At 43.1% G+C, this 22174-nt stretch overlaps 1 protein-coding gene across 1 annotated transcript in view; it reads right to left on the bottom strand.

Annotated features, from left to right (window-relative positions):
* Positions 1–11211: 11211 nt before the first annotated feature.
* Positions 11212–22174, bottom strand: part of NPFFR2 (neuropeptide FF receptor 2) — a 36381-nt gene continuing 25418 nt past the window's right edge. Inside the window, exons 4-6 of the mRNA XM_073340018.2 lie at positions 21001–21340; positions 15062–15161; positions 11212–13209 (exon numbers count right to left, since the gene is read on the bottom strand). Of these exons, the coding sequence (XP_073196119.1) occupies positions 12366–13209; positions 15062–15161; positions 21001–21328 (1272 nt within the window). The 5' untranslated portion in view covers positions 21329–21340 and the 3' untranslated portion in view covers positions 11212–12365. The remainder of the gene's footprint in view (positions 13210–15061; positions 15162–21000; positions 21341–22174) is intronic.

Here is a 22174-nt window from a genome sequence, read left to right on the forward strand (position 1 = left end):
AGTTAGGAATGTCAATCAGATCCTGGGGCTAATATAATTCATGGGGAAGTAGGTTAAATGGGTTGACTACTATAGCTCCATTAGGTAATTGGCATGTAAGTAATTGACCAAACTGTCATGTGTGTTAGGTTTGGATTGTGCTTTCCTCTGTTGTGTTAGCAACATAAGAGTTGATAATCAAATGGCACAAGTGAGGCCCTATTCTGAGGGAATCGGAGTCAAAATCTAAACAAAATCACCTTCACAGAATAGTGATTAAGTATGTTTTGTTTTCCCTTGTGTTTTTTTTATTCTGAAAACCTGGAGGGATATCATACTGACCAGTGTTCTAGTTTGTTAGCAAAGTTATAGTCCAATGCTACGTTTTTTCCTTTTCATGTATTATTCTAGTAGTTGCTGCTGTTAAGGATAGTTAATAAAACTCGATGAAATTAAAGTAATCTCTTGAATCCTTTTTCTTTAGTTAAGCAATCAAAATGAAAAGAAGCCCAAGCAAGAAAGGCGATACAGGTAATCAGTTAAATAGTTGGCTTAATTAAGGTTTGTGTTGTACCCTTTCTTTGTTAGGCCATCTAAAAATTAAAGAGATGGTTCTACTGTGTTTTTTCTCTGATTTTAATTTGTGATGCAGATAAATTGACAATTTGCCAACGTAGTTTTGCTGTAGCCTTACAATCCATTTTGCAGGCTCTTTGCCTGTGATGTGGTTATGGTTTTAAAGCAGTCTTGTCTCTTCACTCCTGCTACAAATTCAAGACAGAGTTCTGCAATGTGTGCTCCTTAGTTGTGTTCAGCCTGAGATAATACAACAAGTCTTTGTGACTCATCCCTGGTGATCCAAGGTTGCTTGATGCCAAATCTAGAAAAGGTTGTAATTTGAAAGTTGATTTTGGGGTAATGCAAGAGCAACTTGTTCTTTCATGCCTTACTAATCTGGAAAGTTGTGCACCAGTTGATATGGTATCTTTACACACACCTTTGGGATTATTTGTCTCTCTCCAGGCAGTATGATTTATGTGACTGGCATACATGAGAGCCAAGGGCATGCATTCTGTAGCTGAGGGCATACATGAGAGCCGAGGGCATGCATTCTGGAGCTAATGACAATTGTCACCGGTTCCCTACACTGCCGCCGTCAAATATATTAGCAGAAAACAGCTTTTTGGACAGATCAATTCAGTTATAACGTTTCATTATCAGGGGACTGATCCTGGAATCTACAGATAGTGCCTGATCCTGAAAGTGGCAGGGTGCCCCAAATTCCCACTGACTCAACAGGAATTCAGCTTGAGGTGGGTGAAATTTTTCAGATGAAACATCTTTTTCCACCAAACAAATGCACATTCAGGTTGGCTGAAACATTTCACAACTTCATGTCAAATTCCCTGAAGTGTTTTGGCCAAAGACATTTTTTTTGGGGGGGGGGGAGTCAGAACATTTTTATATTTGTCAGTTTAAAAAAGACTTGTTTCAAGTTCTGTATTAAAAATAAGCCTCCACCAAAACAAAATGCTTTGTTGGATCTGAATTTAAAAAATAGCTCGGTTTGGCCACTGAACCAAAGTACCCATTTTTCACACCGCTATAGTTGCAGCTGCACAGTCCCTCTCACAATCCTTGTGCCATCCTGGAATGAGAACATAAGGCTTTTTCAATCTGTCAGTTACAATTTAGGCATTATCTTGAGAGAAGTGTCTAGAGAGCTGGGCACAGAGTGATACTGAAGTCGGAGAAATGGTGGGCTCTCTGGGGTCATCAAGGAGAGAGAGGCTCATGGTAAAAGAGAAAAGCACCCTCCCCTGCACAGTCTTCAGAGAGTGACTCGGAGAGCCTGAGTATCTGAAGAAAGCTTTCAAAACAGTATGAAAATTAGAAACGAGAGCTTCAGGCTTGATTTGCCACACTTTATAATCAGGACATTTAGGGATTGATGCAAAAACACATTAAGGTCAAAGAGAGTCTTGCCTTTAACTGCAGTAGCGTTTGGATAAACTCTTGCGTCCAAACCGTAGAGCCCTTTCTCATGTGAGTTGTCCCAGTGGGACGTCTTGTGGAAGAAGAAATAAGTCTCATCTTTCCATTGACTTAATTGGGCAATGGATCCGTCCCTACCTCTCATGGAAAGTGCAAGAGGATCTTTAATTACTCTGAGGGATGTACAGGAATGTTACATCAGAATATGTTGGGTTAGTTTGCCGTAAAGTACCTTCAGCCACATACAACCATTTATTAAAGCAAATTATTTGGTGTTGTAGGTCCCAGTAAGTAAACCTCCCCGGTATGGAAGTAACTCCTCTTCACAGGGAGTTTGTTCACTTTGAGGTTCATGTGGATACGCTCCTAACTGTTCTGCTCCTGCCAGTCCTCCAACTACTCTTACACAGTGTATTGCTTCCCACCTGGGATGACCTGTCTTGGTACCTGCGTGCCCTGCATTGCTCAGAGGTCATCTTGACCCATTGCCACCTCTCTGTTTAAATGCTGGCATGCAGCTATGAGTGTCCCTTTTCAATACCAGGCAGTAGTAAGTTCACATACCCATCATAGCAGCCATGTCCCCACCCACCCGGGCTTCCATGTGGACCACTTCCGAGGTAGGACTTGATTGTCCTCTGTGGAGAACTGCATGTTTGGTCTTATCTGGAGAAGAGTCACCAGTATGCAGACATCTACAGGGCATTGTCAGAGTAAATGAAGGTGAGGGGGCACTCTCAGAGCTAGTCTCCACTCCGAGTCAAAGCAAAGGAGCTCTGGTGGAAGTACCTGAGGACAGGCGCTCCGGTAATGCTCCCACTGCCTGCCCACGCTGGCAGGAACTGTACTGTAAGCAATGCTGCTACTGAACCTGAAAACTCTGTGCGAGATAGTTACCTACCAAGCACCCCAGACAGCATGGCCAGCATCCAAAAACCCACCAAAACTCCCTTGATGCCATGGGGTCCAATCAGCAGGCGATTTATCAGGGCAGCCAAGAACTATATGACCCCCAAATCTGGAGATTACACAAGAACGCCACGCAGGCCCCCGCACTGAAACTGCCATGCAGGGTTGCTGTGTCAGGAGCCAGCCTGACAATGCAGAGAATGGGAGCTGTGCCAGTTAATTTTATGTCCTGTATTAGAAAACAACTGCATATGGGGATTTCAATGACTTTCCCTGTGCTGACATTTTGGACAGAGCTAGGCATCTCATTCTGCCTGCTTGGCATTTTAACCCTCTTCCCCCACTTCCAGCATGCTGAAAATGATGTTTTCACCAGACACTTAATACTTTAAAGTTATTTCCCTGCAGTATCCACAACCATCGCCCACACTTGCTGCTCCCATAACTCCCTTCCTGATCTGCTTGCTGTCTCCTGCCCCTCTTCCTGGCCCCCCGCATCCTCCCACCACAGCCTCCCTCATCCACTCCTCCTCCTCTGGCTGCTCAAGGTGTCAGCACCATGGGGGTAACAAAATCAAACTCCTTGCATGTTTATTGTAGCAACTCCTACAGAAAGAGAAAAACAATAGTAAAGGTACATTGGCTCAGTTTCATTAATGCACTCCGCTTTTAGCAAAGCAGAGATTTCATGAGGTAAATGGCCCAAATCATGCTACAGAGACATTTCAAAAGACAGAGTTTGAGGCACTTAGGATTAGAACAACTACTGCAGCAGTCTATTAATTTTGCAACACAATTTATCCTGAACTGTAGGCGTCATAAAAGAGACGATAAGGCAAAGATGGTGCTCTGTTTTGGCAGGCACATTGCAAGGCAAAGTGGCTCTCTAGGGACTGCCCATATAGCTAGCGTTTCTTTTCCATTCCTGCACCAACTAGGGGGGGCACACCATTCTGGTAAATGGTGCATATCTTCATGCTTTGCCCATTGCCTTTTCTGTTCCCTCAGGGTAACATCCTCCAGTGTACGAACAGCCTGCCAAGTTGCACATGCAATTACTAACTTGCTGACTGTTGCTCCCCACTCACCTGAAACCAATATGGCCAAACACCCAGCCTTTGCTACGGGGACCTGTATTATGAGGAGGTGATTTGGAGATTGTCTTACCCTCTTGAAGCAAATCCAAGAGTGGGAAGAGAAGATGGGAATGGTATTTCAAACTTATAGGAAAAGATAAGTTTTCATCATTGTTGGCATGGAGACTAGGAATGGAACAATAAGTATTTGTGCTTTTTCTGATTTCCATGAGCACTGGCAATGCCACACCCCAGGTGATGTTGGAGTTATCACTTGTAGGGAGGCTGACAAAACACCACTTGAAACAAACAAACAGAACAAGTCAAGAGAGGATCAGTTCCAGGAACTAGTGAATTCATCCCAGCCAAGTGCCACAAAGGCAGACTTGTGGAGGGATGATTTCCTGGAGCAATCTCAAAGAATCAGAAGGGAGCATTCCTCCCTTAGCTGTATCGCTGTGGTATCAACAGTTCTGTGATACCATAGAACCAAATCCATCCACCTGTCCAACTGCAAATGCATGCTTACCATCCCGTCTGTATGAATGGCTGCCATGGTCAGAATGTCTTCCATGCTCCCTGACAGCAGTTCAAAAATTGGCCAAGTTGATGTATGCCAGCAGAGGAATCATGGGATTTTGTTAGTTTGATTCCCCACTCCCAGAATTCCTGTCATTTCTGATAAGCATCCCACAATGCACCAGGAGAAAAATCTCAGTGCATAGAGCTGAGCGGCGGAGCATTGCACTGTGGAATAGCTTCCCAGAATGATGAGTGGTTAATTCAAGCAAGCACAGAGCTGTGCAGATGCAATGGCTAACAAGGAAAGTATCTAAATCTGTCATAACAAAGTCATGTGGATGCACTTCAGTTTGATATTAAATCGCTGCATTTAGATCTAACAAACAAATCCAAATGCAACCTCCCCAGGTAGACTTGGCAGATGAGCGTTCAGAGCCTTTTGGTTTTACATTTCATTTGAAAGTCAGACATCTTTCCAGCAGCTCAGTTCTAAACTCTAGCAAGTGTCTCCTAACGCCACGCTGGAATGTTGGTGCTGTACTTCCTACAAAGGGGAAAATGCCACTTACAAAATCCCTAGTGTCCTCCTACAGCACAACTTGTAATTTCCTTGAAGGTCTCCCTTCCAAGTACAGACCCTACTCAGTCCATCTTAATTTATAGGGGATAGGATCACAGCCTGAAGTGGAAGGGTCTTTGTCATTATTACTGTACTCAGAACATTATTTCCCATGCTGTATGGAGGAGTGGATTCATTCTTACTTTGAAATTATATTAATGCGACAAAAAACTGTCATGCCACACAGACAAGCTATTTAGAAATGCAACATGTCTTCAATAGAGTTTAGTCATTTTCTAAATGTTAATGTCCGTATTATCTAGCAAGGCAGGGGCTTCCTGGGGGGTGCTTTAACAGAAACAACTCTCTGCTTGAACACTGAACGTGCTGACTATGTGTTACATTTATACATGGAAATTAGGCTTGTGTATTTGATTTTTCTGACATTGATGCTTTTCTTTGCAATTTCGAATCTCCTGGGTGCTGACAGAAAAGTCCAAGCATCATGAATCACTGGTGGCTACTTTGCTGCTGTCTGATGACAAAGGCATAGTTATCAGTTTTGCCAGGTAATGTGTGCATTGCAATTTGCAGTGGAGAGATGAAGAACTGTAAACACAACTTGAAGTATACGTTTTACTTTGTTTGAACTTTGTTCTAGATATGTTGATGTTTTAACCCCATTATTTTTTAAACTGATAACTTGTTGAAATAGTATTCTGCACTGGATCTTTGAAAATACTGGTTTTCATTTTATTTTTAATCTAGCTAGGATTTGGATGAAAAGATGTCAATCTCTCTTAAACAGGAGGCATGTATTAAAGGAAACAGCTGCTAGCTACAGAGAAACAGACAGGCTTCTACAAAGCTTGAGTTCTACCTACGTCTCCCATCTTTTCCAGGGACCATACCTTGTCTAAAATGCTTTATAGCACACAGAGGCATCTCTGAATAATATACTGCAAGTATCACTATTTATTTATTTATCTACACAGGCACTTATATGGCTCTCATCACCATTATATCTGGGTATTTCCAGTATTTAAAAAAAATGGCATTGTGCTCCCTCTCTTCCTCCCCTGTCAAGGAGAAGTGTAGAGGGTAATTTTGTTGTTGCTATTTATTTATTATTAGTTGGATTCCAGTAGTGCCTGAAGTCCCAGCTAGGCTCAAGGCCCCATTGTGCTAGGCTATACATACACATACATCATAGGAGATGAAATAAAATTTTCAAAAGTTCCCAAATGATTTAGAAGTCTAGGTTCCATTTTCAAATGTGATTTAGGCACTTAGGAACCTAAGTCTTAATAAAAGTCAATAGTCCAGGATCCTAAGGCCAGATTCTTTAAGGGTATGCGTACACAGCAATGAGCCTGGGCTCAAGCCTAAACCCCCTTGCGTCTATGCACCAATTGTGCTAATCTAGGGCTTGGTCCCAGGACTCTGCAGGGCTGGAGGGGCCAAGCCTGTGTTAAGTTGGGACCGAGGGTTCAAGCCCTAGAGCTCTCCTGTGTGCACGCGGCCCCGGCTCGACTCGGGTTCTGGAAGTCCTCCAGTTGTATCCCAGAGTTCCCGGCAGCAGAGGAGCCGTGCTGCAGGCAGCCAGCAGAGCTGCCGGAAGTGCCAGTACTGCCTGGTGGAGCGTGCTCACCCTTCCTGCTCCGGCTTCTCCTCACTGCTGGGCAGAGGTTGCCTGGAGCAGGGAGCAAAGCTTACAGGCCAGAGGTAGCTGACAGCCACTGGGAGGTTGAGGGTCATCCTTCCCCAGCCTGTTGAGCCGGGAGCCCTGCTGCTCCACTCCCTGCAGGTCAGCTGCTTGGTCCCACTACACTCTCTAGCCCTTGCTCCCAGCTCCCCCGCAACCGCCCTGAGACTGCGTGTGCAGAGGCACCCGGGTGGCGTGCCCTGTGAGGGCAGTGGGTGGGAGTCAGCCCCAAAACTTCCCACAGCCTCCATGATATCCCTTAGCCTGCCTCCCTGGGTGCAGCGGGGGCAAGGATAAGGGGGCAAGGAGTAGGGGGTGCTGGAGCATACTGCCCCCCAAGCCCTGAGGATGCACTTCACTGCTCCGCCCTGTGGGGTTGGGGGGGGGGTGTGTGTGTTTTTCCTCTGAAACCTACATGTTATGTCAAACGGCAAAACAGCCAGGTAAAAATAAATAAAAAGCCAACCAAACACCTTCACTGAATGCTCCATTTTAAAAATTAAGCCTTGCAAAGTTTCACTGGACTAGTCTGACAGCCCTGGAGACTGATGTGCTAATTATCCTCAGAACTGGGCATTTTCCTGCCAATGTCACCCAGCCTAGAGGAGAGGAGCCCAGTTCTCAGGTTAGATGGTAGTTCAGTGTAAAGCCTTCTCAGACGGCAGTCATTCTCCTGAGCCAGCCACAAAAGGAGCTACGTATGCAGCTTGTGTATTTGTGCTCCTTATGAGCACCTGCATCCCATCAATAGCACCCCCACAGGTAGGAACAGGGTGGGCAGGCAGTAGAGTTTTCCCACAGTTCACCACATGTGTAGGGCTAGAATGTCAGCACTGGAGATGGAGGGGGGCTAGGCACTCTGGCATAGGGTTACTTTGACTCGGGTCTGTGCATTGCAGGGTGGATGCCAGAGCCCTAGGTTTCAGCACAGGTCAGAAAATCTTTCACCTAGGGTTCAAATGCAGTGTAGATGCTCAAGCCCAGGTCTCCCTGACACAGGTCAGCTGATCAAGTCCTGCTAACTCTAGGCTTATATTGCTGTGTAGACACACCTAAAGATGCAGATAAGCACCTAGTGGTATTTTCAAAATGCCTGAGCAGCATGGCACCTAACTCCTCTGAATCAGCTGGTACTGGCCACTGTTGGAAACAGGATACTGGGCTAGGTGGTAAAGGAACAGTAGGTAAAGTCAGAGCCAAACTGCTCGAAGGATGCAGCAATATACTAAATGCCTTTGGCAAGGGTGGAGAAATCAAAGATTTAAAAACACAACAGATGTCGACCAAGGGGAGGGTAGGACAATGATACTTCTTCCAAATGTAAACCTAGATTCTCTGGCATCGAATAGCCATTTCCCCTTGGAATGAACAGAGCAGCTGATCAAAGCAAGGTTAGAATGGACACAGTTGCTTAAGTAGGGATCAGCGGGTTCCTTCTCCTTTACCACTTAAAGACTCTGCCATTGATGAATTCACTGCCTAGCATAACGTGCTGACTGCATAGACTGAAAAATAAATATTGAAAGAACTTTTGCACCTTCAGACTGTGATTCTACCTGTGGACTTTACAATGGAGAGGTTTCAGGCTTGGATGGACAGGCAGATAAAAACCATCAGTGAAGTGACTGATAGAGGTATTCAGGATGAGGGGAAAAGATGGGATTTCCAGATCTGGCCTCTATTATTATTTAGAGTTGTGCTCTCATACAGACTCACCTGTCTACAGAGCCAGGACCAGATCCTGCTCCAGATGAAGTAAGAGGCACAGTGTGAATGATCTCAGTGGAAACAGGATTGGGCCTTCAAGTTTGGAAAGCAGAAGAGGTGAACAGCATATTGTGAATTAAGGACAAAGTTTTCAAAAGTGAATTGTGAACTTGGCTGCTGAATCTGGGACCCCATAAAAAGGCCTGATTCTCAGAAAAGCATGAGTACCCACCTTCTGAAAAATCAGGCCCCTTTAAGATGTCTCAAATTGGGCATCAGAAATCAATCCGTCTCCATGATATTGGTCTATGAGGTTATTTCCAAGATAGGAGGTGGTTTTTGATGGAGAAAACTGTTCCAAAAACCAAGGTCTATATCACTTGAGCTAAAAATCACCCCGTGGTAGCTGGCATGACTAGCCAGCACTAGGTGGCAACATCACACACACAAAGACAGATTGGGCTCTGCTTTATGCCTCCTAAAATAGAGCTTCCTGCACTTGGGACAGGTTCCCTTTTATGGTCTGCTAAGCACCCTATCTTTCAAATCCCCCTTCAAAGCCTATTTCTTCCAGAAGTCGCTCGTTATTCTCGCCAAAAATCTTTTCATGCCCAGGTTTACTTGTATTTTATCTTGGGTCTTGTTTTGCCTTTGACTTGTCTGTGTCATACCAAAACAAAAAACTCTAAAGTCTGTGGGAAAGAGATTAAGGCCCCAAATCAACAAACACTCAGGCACGTATTTAATTTTGGTCACTTAGCCATTGGAAGCTATAGGACTACTCATGCAAGTAAAGTTACACAATTCTCATTCCATGCCCATGTAAGGACCAGCATGTTGCAGAATTGATCTCCTTCCTCGTCTCCCTTTCATCATTGTTTTTGAGATTTACTCTGGCTGCCGCACCAACTAGTGGAGTGCACCACAGAAGGTCTCTGCAGGGCCCTGCTTTGATGGAATTTTGTTCTCTAAATGCTGTTTATCTTGTTGTGATAATGTCCTGTCTAGTCTGGGTGAAGGGTCATGAAATTCTGAATAGAAAATAACATTTCTCCAGAGGCTTAACAAACCTCCAAGCAGCTGTTCTGTGCAGATTTCTTCTAACAACTGAAATGGTTTGGTGTTCAGTCTCGTCAAGGGAGTTTTAATCAAAATTAGTGTTAAATGTCTTCCCTACAGCAATTCTTCCTCTAAATATTGAAGAGGTCTGATAGATCTAATTTCCCCCCCCCTCCCCCCCGAAACATTACAACTTACAGTGCATTACTTCAGGCTGCAGAGTTCTTGAGGTTAATGCATATCCTCCCACACACACCCGTGTCTGAGATTTCATTTTCTGATATGAAGGGGAGGTGCTGGTCATTCAGAATCCCTTTGATTTCCTTAAATGACTCCTCTTCTGGCTTTCAACTTCTCCACCAATTTGGACAGCCTAAAACACCACTGGTAAATACATCTGTGCCTGCCATTTTGACTGCATCACTCCTTCTGTGGCTTTCTCCTCATTAGATTCAGGTTCCTTGTTCTCAGCTTCAGTGCCCTAGATTTCTTCCAGAAATCCTCCCTCCCTTGTCCTGTCTTGACACTGTAATCTAGATTGCTCTCTCATATGTTGTCTTCTTGCTCCCTGTTCTCTAATACTCCCATGCACACAGCTATAGAGCAAGTCACACTCTCCCACCCGGAGAGCTGAGACCAGACCCTATGATAACTGGAGTTGGTAGTAAATCTCTTATCATCCCTGTGGGCCAGACACTAGATGACGACAACAACAACAACAACACACACACACAAAAATAGGCAGATCGTGGTCTGCTTTGTGCCTCCAGTAATGGAGCTTCCTGCACTTGGAACAGTTTCTGTTTTATTGTCTGCTAAGCACCATCTCTTTATAACCCATGTCTTCCAGAAATCCTTCATCCCTCATTATCCTCACCAATAACTTCTTTACACTCTCCTTCACTTATATTGTAGTCTTGTCTCACCTTTGGCTTGTCTCTGTCAGTCAATAAGCTTTTTGCTGCAGGGTACATGCCTTACTCTGTGTTTTGTAAAGTTCTATGTTTAATTTGTGGCTGTGCTCTGCCAAATAAAAGAAAAAAATAGGAAAGTTTATCTATTGGGGGAGGCTTTTGAACGCCTGTATTTTATCTTCTGTCCTAAATCGACTTTCTTTTTAAAGGTGCATAGGAGGGTAATAGGACTTTCTGGAAGTCTTTATAGTCATACCAATTTTGGCAGTAACCCAATAGCTCAGCCGTTCCACTCTGCTATGTCAAATTGACAGCACTGCATACAACATAAAAATAATGAAGTAATAATCCTAATAAAAATCAATAACCATGTCATTCCTTTGACTAGCTCGGGTAGTTAGAGATCAGTGCCTACCCTTAAAAATCAATAACCATGTCATACCTTTGAATAGCTCAGGTAGTTAGAGTTCAGTGCCTACCTTAGAGTTCAGTGCCTATCCTGTGTGGATGGAGCCTTGTGTCCATGTGGAACCCCAGTGATTTCAGAAGCGTGTGTGCTTTGGCTTCAGTGAAGCTCTGTGTGGGTGTAAGTCTCTGCCCCTGCGGACCTGATTGGAGGATCGGAACCATAAAATACTCCTGTTACTGTCTCTTGGTGGAGCAATTACGTCATGGTCTCCAGTACTGCTACCATCAAACTGTGCAACTTAGACACTGAACACGATATTTTGGCAAGATATTTCTTTATCAAAGATTTGAAAAAATATAAGAACAAGATGCTGAGAACCCACCAAAATTGCAGCATAAAAGCAGCTTTTCCTTTATTTCTCACATCCTTAATCCTTTTTATTTCTCAGACAAAGAGAAACTGAAATGACAGTTCAATCACAAAATTAACTAAAGAATCAGCCAGAAAGTGGAACAAATAAGAAGCCATAGAAGCTGCATACCTCACACCAGTTCAAACAGGCAGATATATTAAAAAAACAGACAGCATACAACATCTCCAGGCCAGAAGCACTGTGAAGACAAATTACACATTTGCCTGGAAGCTGGGTGGCACAATATTCTACATTCAGAGATATTAAAACATTAATGCTGATCTATTAAGCAAATCTCTAACATTTGAGGTAATGGTAATGGTAACATAGCAGAATGAATGATTTCAGGAACAGGCTAATATGTCTGATCCATAAATATAAAACAATGATACTGGGAGGGGCTATTAATAAATGAAGTGAATTTAACAGCTAACTTGTAAAAATGAGGGTGTGTTCGATTATCCTGACTTTGTAAAATTGGTACTGTTCAATTAAAAGTTGAGGATTTTTCATTAGTCTCATAAACCACCATCCTAATCTGCAAAATAAAATTTTGATCGTGTCCAAAATTGGCTAATGAAAAAATAATGAAAATGTTCCAGCAGAATCATTCCACGATTTGCACCCAGTCCAAACCTCAAAGTCTAAGTGGATTTTAAATAAATCAATAACCTCTTCCAATTCTACTCTGACAAAACTGTTGTATGGATTAATAATAGCATTACATGCTGTAACATTTCTCTAACAAAACTTTATGCAACCCTGTTTCACCGATTCTGAGAACAGTGTAAAACTAAAACAATACAGGCTTGATTCTACTCTCCAAATGTAAATCAGGAGCATCTCCATTTAAATCAGTGGTCTTCAATCCGCTCTCACTTATACTTATATTGGAGTTGTTCCTGATTTACATTGGTATAAAGGGGGGCAGAATTAGGCCTCATATCTAGTCCAAGCAACCAGATATTATACAAGTTATACATACTTTACAATAGTAACTTCTTAAGATGTGTTTTGTTTTGTTTTTGCCAGCGAGGGGACTGGGCTTAAATCGTGTGAACCTCACACCACATCAGACTCTGCCAAGGGAAGTTGGAATAAACCAGTTCACAGCAAATTTCATTTTACTCCATTGTCGTTGGTTGCCTTTTCTAGGTCTTCCATCATCAAGTCGTGCTGGTTGTTCATCCAGTTCCCTCTCTGAATTGGTTTCCCCTCATCCTTGGCATTTTGAGAAGGTTGGTCCTCCAGCAGCTGGTGGGTGGTTGCCGGTAATATGGCATTGCTTTGGCCCCGCTGGGAGTAGAACTCCCTGCGCATCATTTCCCCAGAGCAGAGCTGAAGCTTAAAGGCTGCCTGGAAGCCTCGGCGAAAGTTCTCGTTGAAGAAGCCATAGATGATCGGGTTGATGCTGCTGTTGAAAAAGGCCAGCCAGTGAGCGAAGGGGTAGATGTAAATGTTGATGATCTGCAGTTGGACCGCTGTCAGATTGGCATAGTCTGAGAGCATCATCAAAGTCCACAAGGGGAGCCAGGACAGGATGAAAAGCAAAGCCACAACGATGAGCATTTTGATCACCTTCTGCTTCTTCTTGGACACGGAGTGGCGCTGCTCCTGGCTCTGTTTTCCCTGTACAGGTGCCGCTTTGTTGAAGAGAGCGATCCCTATCCTGGCATACATAATGACGATGAGTGAAAGGGGGGCCAGATAGATGTTGGTAAACAGCACCGTTGTATAGATCTTTCTCATTTCCTGGTTGGGCCAGTCCTCCCGGCACCAGTATATAGGGCTGGTTTGATTGCCATAGCCGAGGATCACCCTGAAATACTTTTCCTCTTGTACCTGCAACATGACTGCAGACGGACACATGATGGCAATAGCCAGAACCCAGATGACTGCTAGAATGACAACCGCAGTTGATATGGTGAGCTTCTGCTTAAATGGGTAAACAATGCATCGGAACCTGCAGTGAAGAGATGAAATGCCAGAGAATAGATCTAAAAGCCATATAACCAATGTCAATAAAACCCAGTTCAATCATTTATTTTAAACCTAAGAAATACGCATGCGCAGTCAGGGCCTCAGTTGGTGTAAATCAATGTAGTGACATCAGTGGAATTTTGCATTTGACACCAGCTGAAGATCTGGCCCATGATTTGTAACAGGGGGTCCTCAAACTTGACAGTGTGGTCCGTATGTCAGTAGAGAAATTGCCTCATAGACCGTTCCCTTCCTAGTCACGATTGGCTGGGCCACCTCTCTGCCCAGTGACAGTTGAAGAACATTCCTGTGGCAACAGCAATAGCTGCTTACGTGGAAAGGTGGCGTTAGGAAAGTATGTCATGTAGTTTTAGGTGTCTCAATGTCATTTAGCAGCTGGCCATGAGGAGGAGTCAGCACCGTGTGACTAATCAGTTCTGCCAACCGGAAGCACATGGACCACAGTTTTGGAACAGCTGATTCATAAACATTTACTTCCACTGCAAATCAGCTTCTCTCGCTGGGCCTGCAGTACTTGACGAACAAGAAATTTTCTACCACGTCTTAGGAAGGAGGTGCACGGCCTGGGGGGTTTGGTCTATTGGACAGAGCATTGGGCCAGGCCCCCAGATGCAGAGCTGTATACACAGCTCTGCCTCTTCTCTGTTGTGTGACACTGGACAGTCGCATCAAATGTGGTCTTGCTCACTGACATCACTCGCCATTAAAAAAGGGTCAGACCCAACAAATGGCCAATCTTGGGTTTAAAAAAAGAAGTTTATTTTATGCTAATTTTGACCATCCTCGACCGAATCCCTCCTTGTGCTTCAGCAGACTGCTACCTCACCACAGGGGTGGGGCCAGCGGAAGCTGCCTGAAGAGACTGCAGCTGCTTCAAAGAAGGGGAAGGGTGGCGTCGAAGGGAGAAGGAAGCGGCTAGGAATCTGGGGCAGGAAGGGAGAGACCTACCCCTGCTCCCAAAATGAGATGAGAGCGGCAGCAGGGGTCTGAGGCGAAGCAACTGGCTATCTCACTACCCCAGTGGTATTCTGGGCGGGGAACAAGGGAGAAACACCCTCCCCACAGCATTGAAGAGGCAGAAATAGAGGCTGGGAAAAAGTATTTATAACATCCTCCCCTACCCCCAGGAGGGACCCAGAGCAGCCTGGCTCGGGGATGGGAGAAGACATACATCCCTTCATAAAAGATGGGCAGGCTGGGAGGGAGGAGGAGCTCTTTAGAGTAGCCCAGCAGGCCAAGTCCTGTGATCTTGGCCCTGAGCATGGAATTGCCACCCCTCCTGCTGCTGCTACAGACCTGGGAGGGGGCCTTCTGGTCCCAGCAGCTCTTTGATCTGCCACCTGAAGGGAGAGTAGCAGACACAGGATCTGCCAGCCCCCTCTGGGGCACTCTCCCCAGACAGGGATGGGCGAATTCCTTGCTCTGCTGGGGGATGGGGACTCTCAGACTTCTCTCCCCTTCCCTCAGCAGCAGATCAGAGGGCCCTGGGCTCAGAATATAGACCCGTTGTTCTCAGCTCTGCAAGCAGCAGGCGGGAGAGATGGAGCCACACTAAGGGGGTTCCCCTGCAATGCCTGCTCCTCTACCATCTTTATGGAAATCAAGTGGGGGAAAAAATGATGATGGCCAAACTTTAACCTAGCCATGCCTCATTCTGCCCATCCCTAAAATGGGCACAATACACCCCATCTCATCAGGGTGTTATGAGGATGAATTGGTAATTGTAAAAATGCTGGGGATCCCGGGATGATAAGCAATATATTTGTTTTGGTTTTTTTACTGAATATTAGTTTCAGAGCTTTACATCATCTTACCTGTCAACTGCAATTGCAACCAAAGTGAAAACGGAGGCTGAGACAGAGATTCCCTGGACCATCCCACTCATTTTGCAGACCATGCTGCCAAAGGGCCATCCTGGAAGGTACAAATTGAAATAGCCATAAAAAGGTAAATTGCTTCCATGTCACTTCAGCACTGAAGGCTCAGTAAAGGAGCATCCTTCCCAGAACACTCCCAGAGCTGAAGTGCTCCCCCCAGGCATAATGCTGTCCAAGGGCAGGTGAATGATGGTGCACAGTGCCCCACCACAAGGTAATAAAAGGGGGGCCGAGATTAATGTCAAAGTCTGGCCAGAGATGTTCTTCTGATGACTGATCGCAGCACACATGTATCTGAAGCATTAGCATGAGCACCGGTTAAAGCAGCACCATGTGAGAGGAAAGGGAGATAGACACTATAGCTGCAATGGTTTCGCACGCTTCCATATAAAACAGGGACCTTACCTTACAGAGGTATAACTTTCACCTTCTCCTAGCCCCCCACAGTGTGTATCAACTTAGACTCCATTAGAATTACTTAGACTTGGTTAATCACTTAAACTCATTCCTAGTTACCAACAATTTACACGCCACCCTTTACATGTCATCTCTACATCAGACCAACAGAGTCTACTGAATCTAACAGAGAGCAACAGCATCTAATCTGGGAAAACGCACGTGCCAAGGGGTAGAAAGGAGGAATGTAGCAAAAAAAGCAATTAGGAGAAGATATAGGAAGGTGTGTGTTGAAGATGACCACATCTTATTTTAAATTACACTTCCTGGTTTCTCAGCATGTAAGTTCCACCAGCAAAGACTACTTCAGACCCCCTTACAAATGTCTGTGAGTAGGGCTAATGGAGTGTGACTGTACATCTAACATAGACTGTCTCCTTCACCACCTCTGAATGTGTTTAATTCCCAACACTGATTGCAAATAGCCATAGTAATAACTCTTTGTTAGTCTCTAAGGTGCCACAAGTCCTCCTGTTCTTTCTGCGGATACAGACTAACACGGCTGCTGCTCTGAAGCCAGTAATAACTCTGTACCTTTCATCACATTGTATTGGTTGGCAGGTGTCAATGTCCCACCTCTGTTGTGTGACACCGGACAATAATGCACCAATCAAAATTTCATTTTAGACATCATGTCCCTCCCATTTCCCACCCTCTTTTTATCTGGTTACATGGCTATGAAGGTCCTGCCAGCCCTTTCCTAAATTTCAAAAGTGCCTCGGTATCGTTTCTGGACCTGTGCGCATTTTCACTGCCGTGCCACCATTTTGGAAAACAAAGAGTGTTTATTTTCTATTTAATGCATCCTTATGTGAATCTTTAAATAAATAATACAAATAATTTTTTTAGGAAAATATGCTTTTATGCAACTAGCTCAAATCTAAATAAATACATAAATTTTATTCAGAAGAATAAATGGGAAGTGATGATATATATTGCATGGGTTTTCCAAATTTTCGTAATTATACAGCTAGTTTACCTCACTGACCAGGTCACTTACAATATTCATATCATTATTAAATATGATTCATAGCTTAATATATAGCAGCTCCATGATGGTCACACCTGGATTAAACATTCATCGTTTGTGAATTGAGAAGGCAGTTTTATTTCCAGGATTCAGCAAACAACCCCCTCATTTACAGAGATGTATTATAGTAAAAAAAAGAGCACAAACAAATTTTCATGGTCTATGCTTTTCTATTTGTTTGGAGTACAGAGATAAAAATTGCAACATCTGTCATCCACACAAACTCCCATCCTTCACTTCTCTACCCTTCTCTTCCTGATATCTGATGGTAAAAGAGATGTTCATTGGGTACCAGCCTCTCCATTTCCTTCTGATAAACATTTTGAGGTTTCATTAGAAGTCTAATGAACAACAAACAAAACAAATAACATTTTTATCTCTGTGCTTCAAACTGTTACAGAATTATGGATTGTTGCTCTGTGAGTGAGGGGTTTGTATTCTCCTGGAAATTAAACTTGCTTAATTTACATCCAGTATAAGAAAGAAATGCAGCATTGTAAACTGTCTGCAAGATGGTTTGTTTGTTTGTTTTCTCTTGTTTTTTGAATGCTATGTTTTCCACCAGGCAAAACTACCAAAATTAACAGACTTCTTGCATAGTTTGAGCCAAAGGAGCTAATTTCCAATAATTCAAAGTTACGTGAAGAAATACATAACATTTATGAGTCGGTGGGAGAAATATAGGAATATTTGGGGATGAGGGGCTCAGGGTTTGTAATACCATTAGGGGCTCTTTATTAGTTTTAAATAAACATATAAGAGGGAATGTGTGGAAAAATTTATTTAGATATGTTAGATAACTGTAGATGTGTGCTCCTTTTGGTGGGTATTCTAGTTTAAATCTCTAGTTTAATGATAGCAGCAAAGTTGGTGGTAGCTCAATGATCAGGGTAAAAATTCCTCTACTATTTTAACATTGTACACTAGTGTACGGGCTAAGATTAGGCACAAAAAAAAAGATAAAGATGCCTTTTATTTTATATATTCCAAAAACAGTAGCAACAAAACCAAAGATTAAACTCGATAAGTTTATGGAGGAGATGGTATGATGGGATAACATGATTTTGGCAATTAATTGATCTTTAAATATTCATGGTAAATAGGCCCAATGGCCTGTGATGGGATGTTAGATGCGGTGGGATCTGAGTTACTACAGAGAATTCTTTCCTGGGTGCCTGGCTGGTGAATCTTGCCCATATGCTCAGGGTTCAGCTGATCGCCATATTTGGGGTCAGGAAGGAATTTTCCTCCAGGGCAGATTGGAAGAGGCCCTGGAGCTTTTTCACCTTCCTCTGTAGCATGGGGCACAGGTCACTTGCTGGAGGATTCTCTGCTCCTTGAAATCTTTAAACCGCAATTTGAGGACTTCAATAGCTCAGACATAGGTGAGAGGTTTTTCACAGGAGTGGGTGGGTGAGATTCTGTGGCCTGCGTTGTGCAGGAGGTCGGACTAGATGATCATAATGGTCCCTTCTGACCTTAGTATCTTTGAATCTATGAAAGTCTATGCAGTCATTCTTCAAATATTAACAGCAGGCTCTGAGATCCAAAATGCATGTGGGAGCTTAGATAATACATAAAATAAAGGATACTTGGAACACAAAGTCTTGTCTTATCTTTAAAAAAACAAAACACCTATTATTCAATGTCGTAGAAGTAATACAACCCATACAATGGGCTATGGTCTTAACCAGACAAATTCAAAGCTGTGTCTATGTATCCCGTGTGGTTTGAGTGCCATTATGTTGCATTGCTCACATACTATGCATACCATTATATCTGTTAAAATAATTTGAAATTAAATAGATTTTTAAAATTTGATACAGAAATCTAGACGAACATTCCTCTGATAGGTACACAAGTGCTAGACAGGCTCTTTTGTCAATAGCTACTCATCAAAAATATGATTTTTTGTTTGTTTGCATGCTTGTTTTACTCTAACACAACTATGGAAGCAAGGGTTCTTTTGCTGTGTCCTTGAAACTAATACATTCTTTGCAATTCACAAATGATAAATTTCCATGACAGGGTAAATACATACTTATAAACTGCTTCTATAGGGTATTTTATATCCTATGCAATTAATTAGGTAAAAATGTACTAAAATTAAAAGGCCTCTTATACAGTTTAAGCCAATAGGTCCTAATTTCTAATAAATGTAAAAAGATAAGACGAAAGGTATTCCTTTGAGCAAATGGAATATGAATAGAGATTAAACCTATGATACCTCTAGGGGCTCTCTACCAGTTTTGAAAGACAGCTGCTACCAGATTTTAAAGACAGCTGTTAGAGGGATTTATTAGAAAGAGAAAACTTTATTCCTGGTTGAAAATTAAAAACCTGGCTCACTAGTAGATAGTACATAAGGGTCTTTTTAAAGTTTGATAAATAAATCTAGATGTGTGCTTCTTCTGATTTTGGTATTTAAGTTTTAATTTGTATTTTAATATGCTCCTATGCATAGTTCCATAAAAAGCCACAGGGTTAAAGAAAACCTGCAGCTGACTCAGGAAAATGTGGTACATTTTAATGTGCTCTGATGTATAATTCCATTAAAGATCATTAAAAATACCTTTTGATTGGCTCAGCAAATGAGGAGTGTTTTTTTTCCGCAAACTCCTCTGCAGCATCTGAGTGTTTATTTAATTTGATTTATACCGAATGGTACTAACGGCATACCAGAATAATTTCATCTGAAAAGAGGCAAAATGCATTAAATATATATTATTTCCCATTTACGCCTCTGTCACCAAGCCTTTCTGCATTTATTTAATTGATTTAGAATTGTACTAGTAGTTTTGTACAATGATTTAATTGAATATATTTAGATTTATGCTAACTGCATAAAAGCACATTTTCCTAAAAGGTAAGGAAAGGGCATGAAATATATATATATGTTTGTTCGGCTTTAGTCAGTCTCATAAGAATAGATTTAAAAAAAATAGGGTTTTCTCAAGCTGTATGGCACCATAAATGCACACCTGTCCAAAAATGATACTGATGGACCTCAGAAAGGGTAGACAGGACTTTGAAATCTATACAGCCAACTTATGTGACAGAAAGGGGGAAGAGAGGAAGAAAGGTGTGTAGTTTAACGCAGGCTTCTAACTGGCTTATATCACAGCACTGGGTGTGGACACTTGTCAAAAAATATGTGGGGAAGAAATGTATAAAGTTATTACCACTAATACTCATCACATTGTGTAATTGTGTCCAATCGCAGGGCTGACAATACCTATTTAAATGAAAAATGTGTGTGTGTATATATATATATATACCTATATTAAATTAACCACATGAAAATTCTAGCATATAGTCAATATAAAAAGTCAAAATTTGCCAACTGATCACACACAGTTGCCACGCTATTTCCTAGTCTGTTCCTGGTTCTGCTCTCGGTTACACCAGTCTTTGGTCAACTGAAGTCAACAGAGCTTTGCTGTTGTACACCTAGTGTGCTGGCCTTCTAGGAATGCGTGAGGTACCCTGAAGAAACAGATATGCCCTAGCTGTGCGTATGCGTGAATGACTGGCAACCACTCACTATTGACGACAGCCCTGTATGCCGTTTTGGTGACCTCTGCCATGGTTAGTTGAGGATTGGTGACAGGCAGATCTCAGAAGGTTCTGACATATCTCTGAGCCTTTGGAGGCTGCAAAACTGGGTTTGAGGTTTTACAAAAAAAAGAATATGTTGTGAGGTTGTTTTTTTTTTTAAGCGGTCTGATTTTAATCCATCTGGAAACAGAAAGAGGGGAGATTGGCTCATGGTCTAATTTCCATTCCCAGCTCTGGCTAGGACTTGGAAGTGCAGGGACGTGAAAAACAATGAAGAAAAAATGTGAACTGGAGGCCAGGTCCTTAGGTCCAGCCAAGCTTCACTCACTGCAGGACCACGGAAGTGATGGGAAAGGCGGCCAAGTTGGTGCCCTCTCGATCCTGGGGGGCAGCCAGGGATTGGACTGGCTCCCTTTTGTACGTCCGAGTAGCCTCGGGGCATGCTAACTCATGCCTCCAACACACATCGCCTTCCCCCATAACCCCCTGATGCCAGGGGGAGTTGGAAGTGGTGGTGAAGAGCTAGCTATGCTGACTTTTTACCATTGTGGGGGCGGGTTTCACCCTCACTAAGGGTAGTGAGACCACCTATGCTGTGATGGCAGCTTCCTGGCGCCTTTGAATCACTCTCATGGTGCCCAGAAGCCAAAGCAGGGGCCAAAGATCTGGCTCTGCATGTTCTTGAACTCGATATATATTTAGGGCTCTAGTCCAGGGCAGGCTTGGGCAAAGATTTTTGTTGGTTCTTCTTTTGCACATCCTGAGTGAGAACCAAACTCTGTAGGAGATTTCCATGATCGCTCCAACATTTATATCATCAGGTTCTACCTACCTGTTACGATGTTATCCAGGAGAGTGGTGGGCATGCAGAATATCCCCACCAGTAAGTCACTGACAGCCAGATTCAAGATGAAGAGGTTTGTGACTGTGCGCATGTGCTTGTTCCTCAGAACAATGAAGCAAACCACTCCATTGCCAAGCATACACAGGAGGAAGATGAGGAGGTAGGAGATGATGAAGACGGCTGCCACTGCTGGCTGATGAAGGTAGAAGTCCACATAGGAAATGTTGTGGTCTGGGTATGGATGCGTGTATGTCCCATTGAAACTCAGCATCTGAGGCCAACTGAGTGAAGAATTGGAATCCACTTCCTCATTCATATTGAGTTGTGCCTTGTAAGATTAAAAACAAGAGCACATTATAATATGCCTGAAAGCTGCCTAAAGGGATCTGTGTGCCCATTTCCCATTAAAATAGGCACTGCTGTTGTTTTATAATCTTGTAATACCTGTACAAACAATTATATATATACCACATCTGGCACCTGCCCTCTGCCCACTCATATTTGCCAGGACTGATTATAGCAGCCCATCGCCTGAGCAACCACAAACAGCTGCTGCTTTTTTTTTTTCCCCAAAATATACAATGTACCATCAAAGTTATTCCTTCTTTCCTTCACTAATTTGGGTGCTGTGGTTTCTGGGTGTCCAGTTTGAGACAGCTTGGGCCTCCTGCTTAGACGTGGCTTCTGTGGGCGCTGTGTTTAAATTTGGGCACCCAAAATTAATGGCCACTTTAAAAAATGTAGGCCTTTCCATCTGGTACTTCACACCCCTCAGAGCTAGAATAAGGAGATTTCAGTCATTAGGAATCTAGGAATCCTCCCTTTCTGATGGGATGAGGCTTTTGTTTCTAGCAACTGTAGATCATAAGATATCATGAGACTTTAACGTCAGGATATTTCTACTGTGGTGCGTATCGCTGTGCATCTAAAAGGGGATGTGGTCGTTCTGTTTTCTGTGAGTTGCACCTTCCAATGAAGAGAAGTTGCTACCTACTTGCAATGGCAACTGAGAGACTGTGTTTCACTTCAGGTGTAGAGTATTAGTGAATCACTGTCCTCTCTCGCTCACAGAGACTTTGTTTGTTGTTTGTTCTTTCTTTTAACAAGAAATAAGACATTTAAACCAGGAAATTTATATTTTGTGCTTAGGATCATCTAGCAG

The sequence above is a fragment of the Lepidochelys kempii genome, chromosome 4 (assembly GCF_965140285.1).
Source record: "Lepidochelys kempii isolate rLepKem1 chromosome 4, rLepKem1.hap1, whole genome shotgun sequence".
Taxonomy (NCBI): Eukaryota; Metazoa; Chordata; order Testudines; family Cheloniidae; genus Lepidochelys; species Lepidochelys kempii.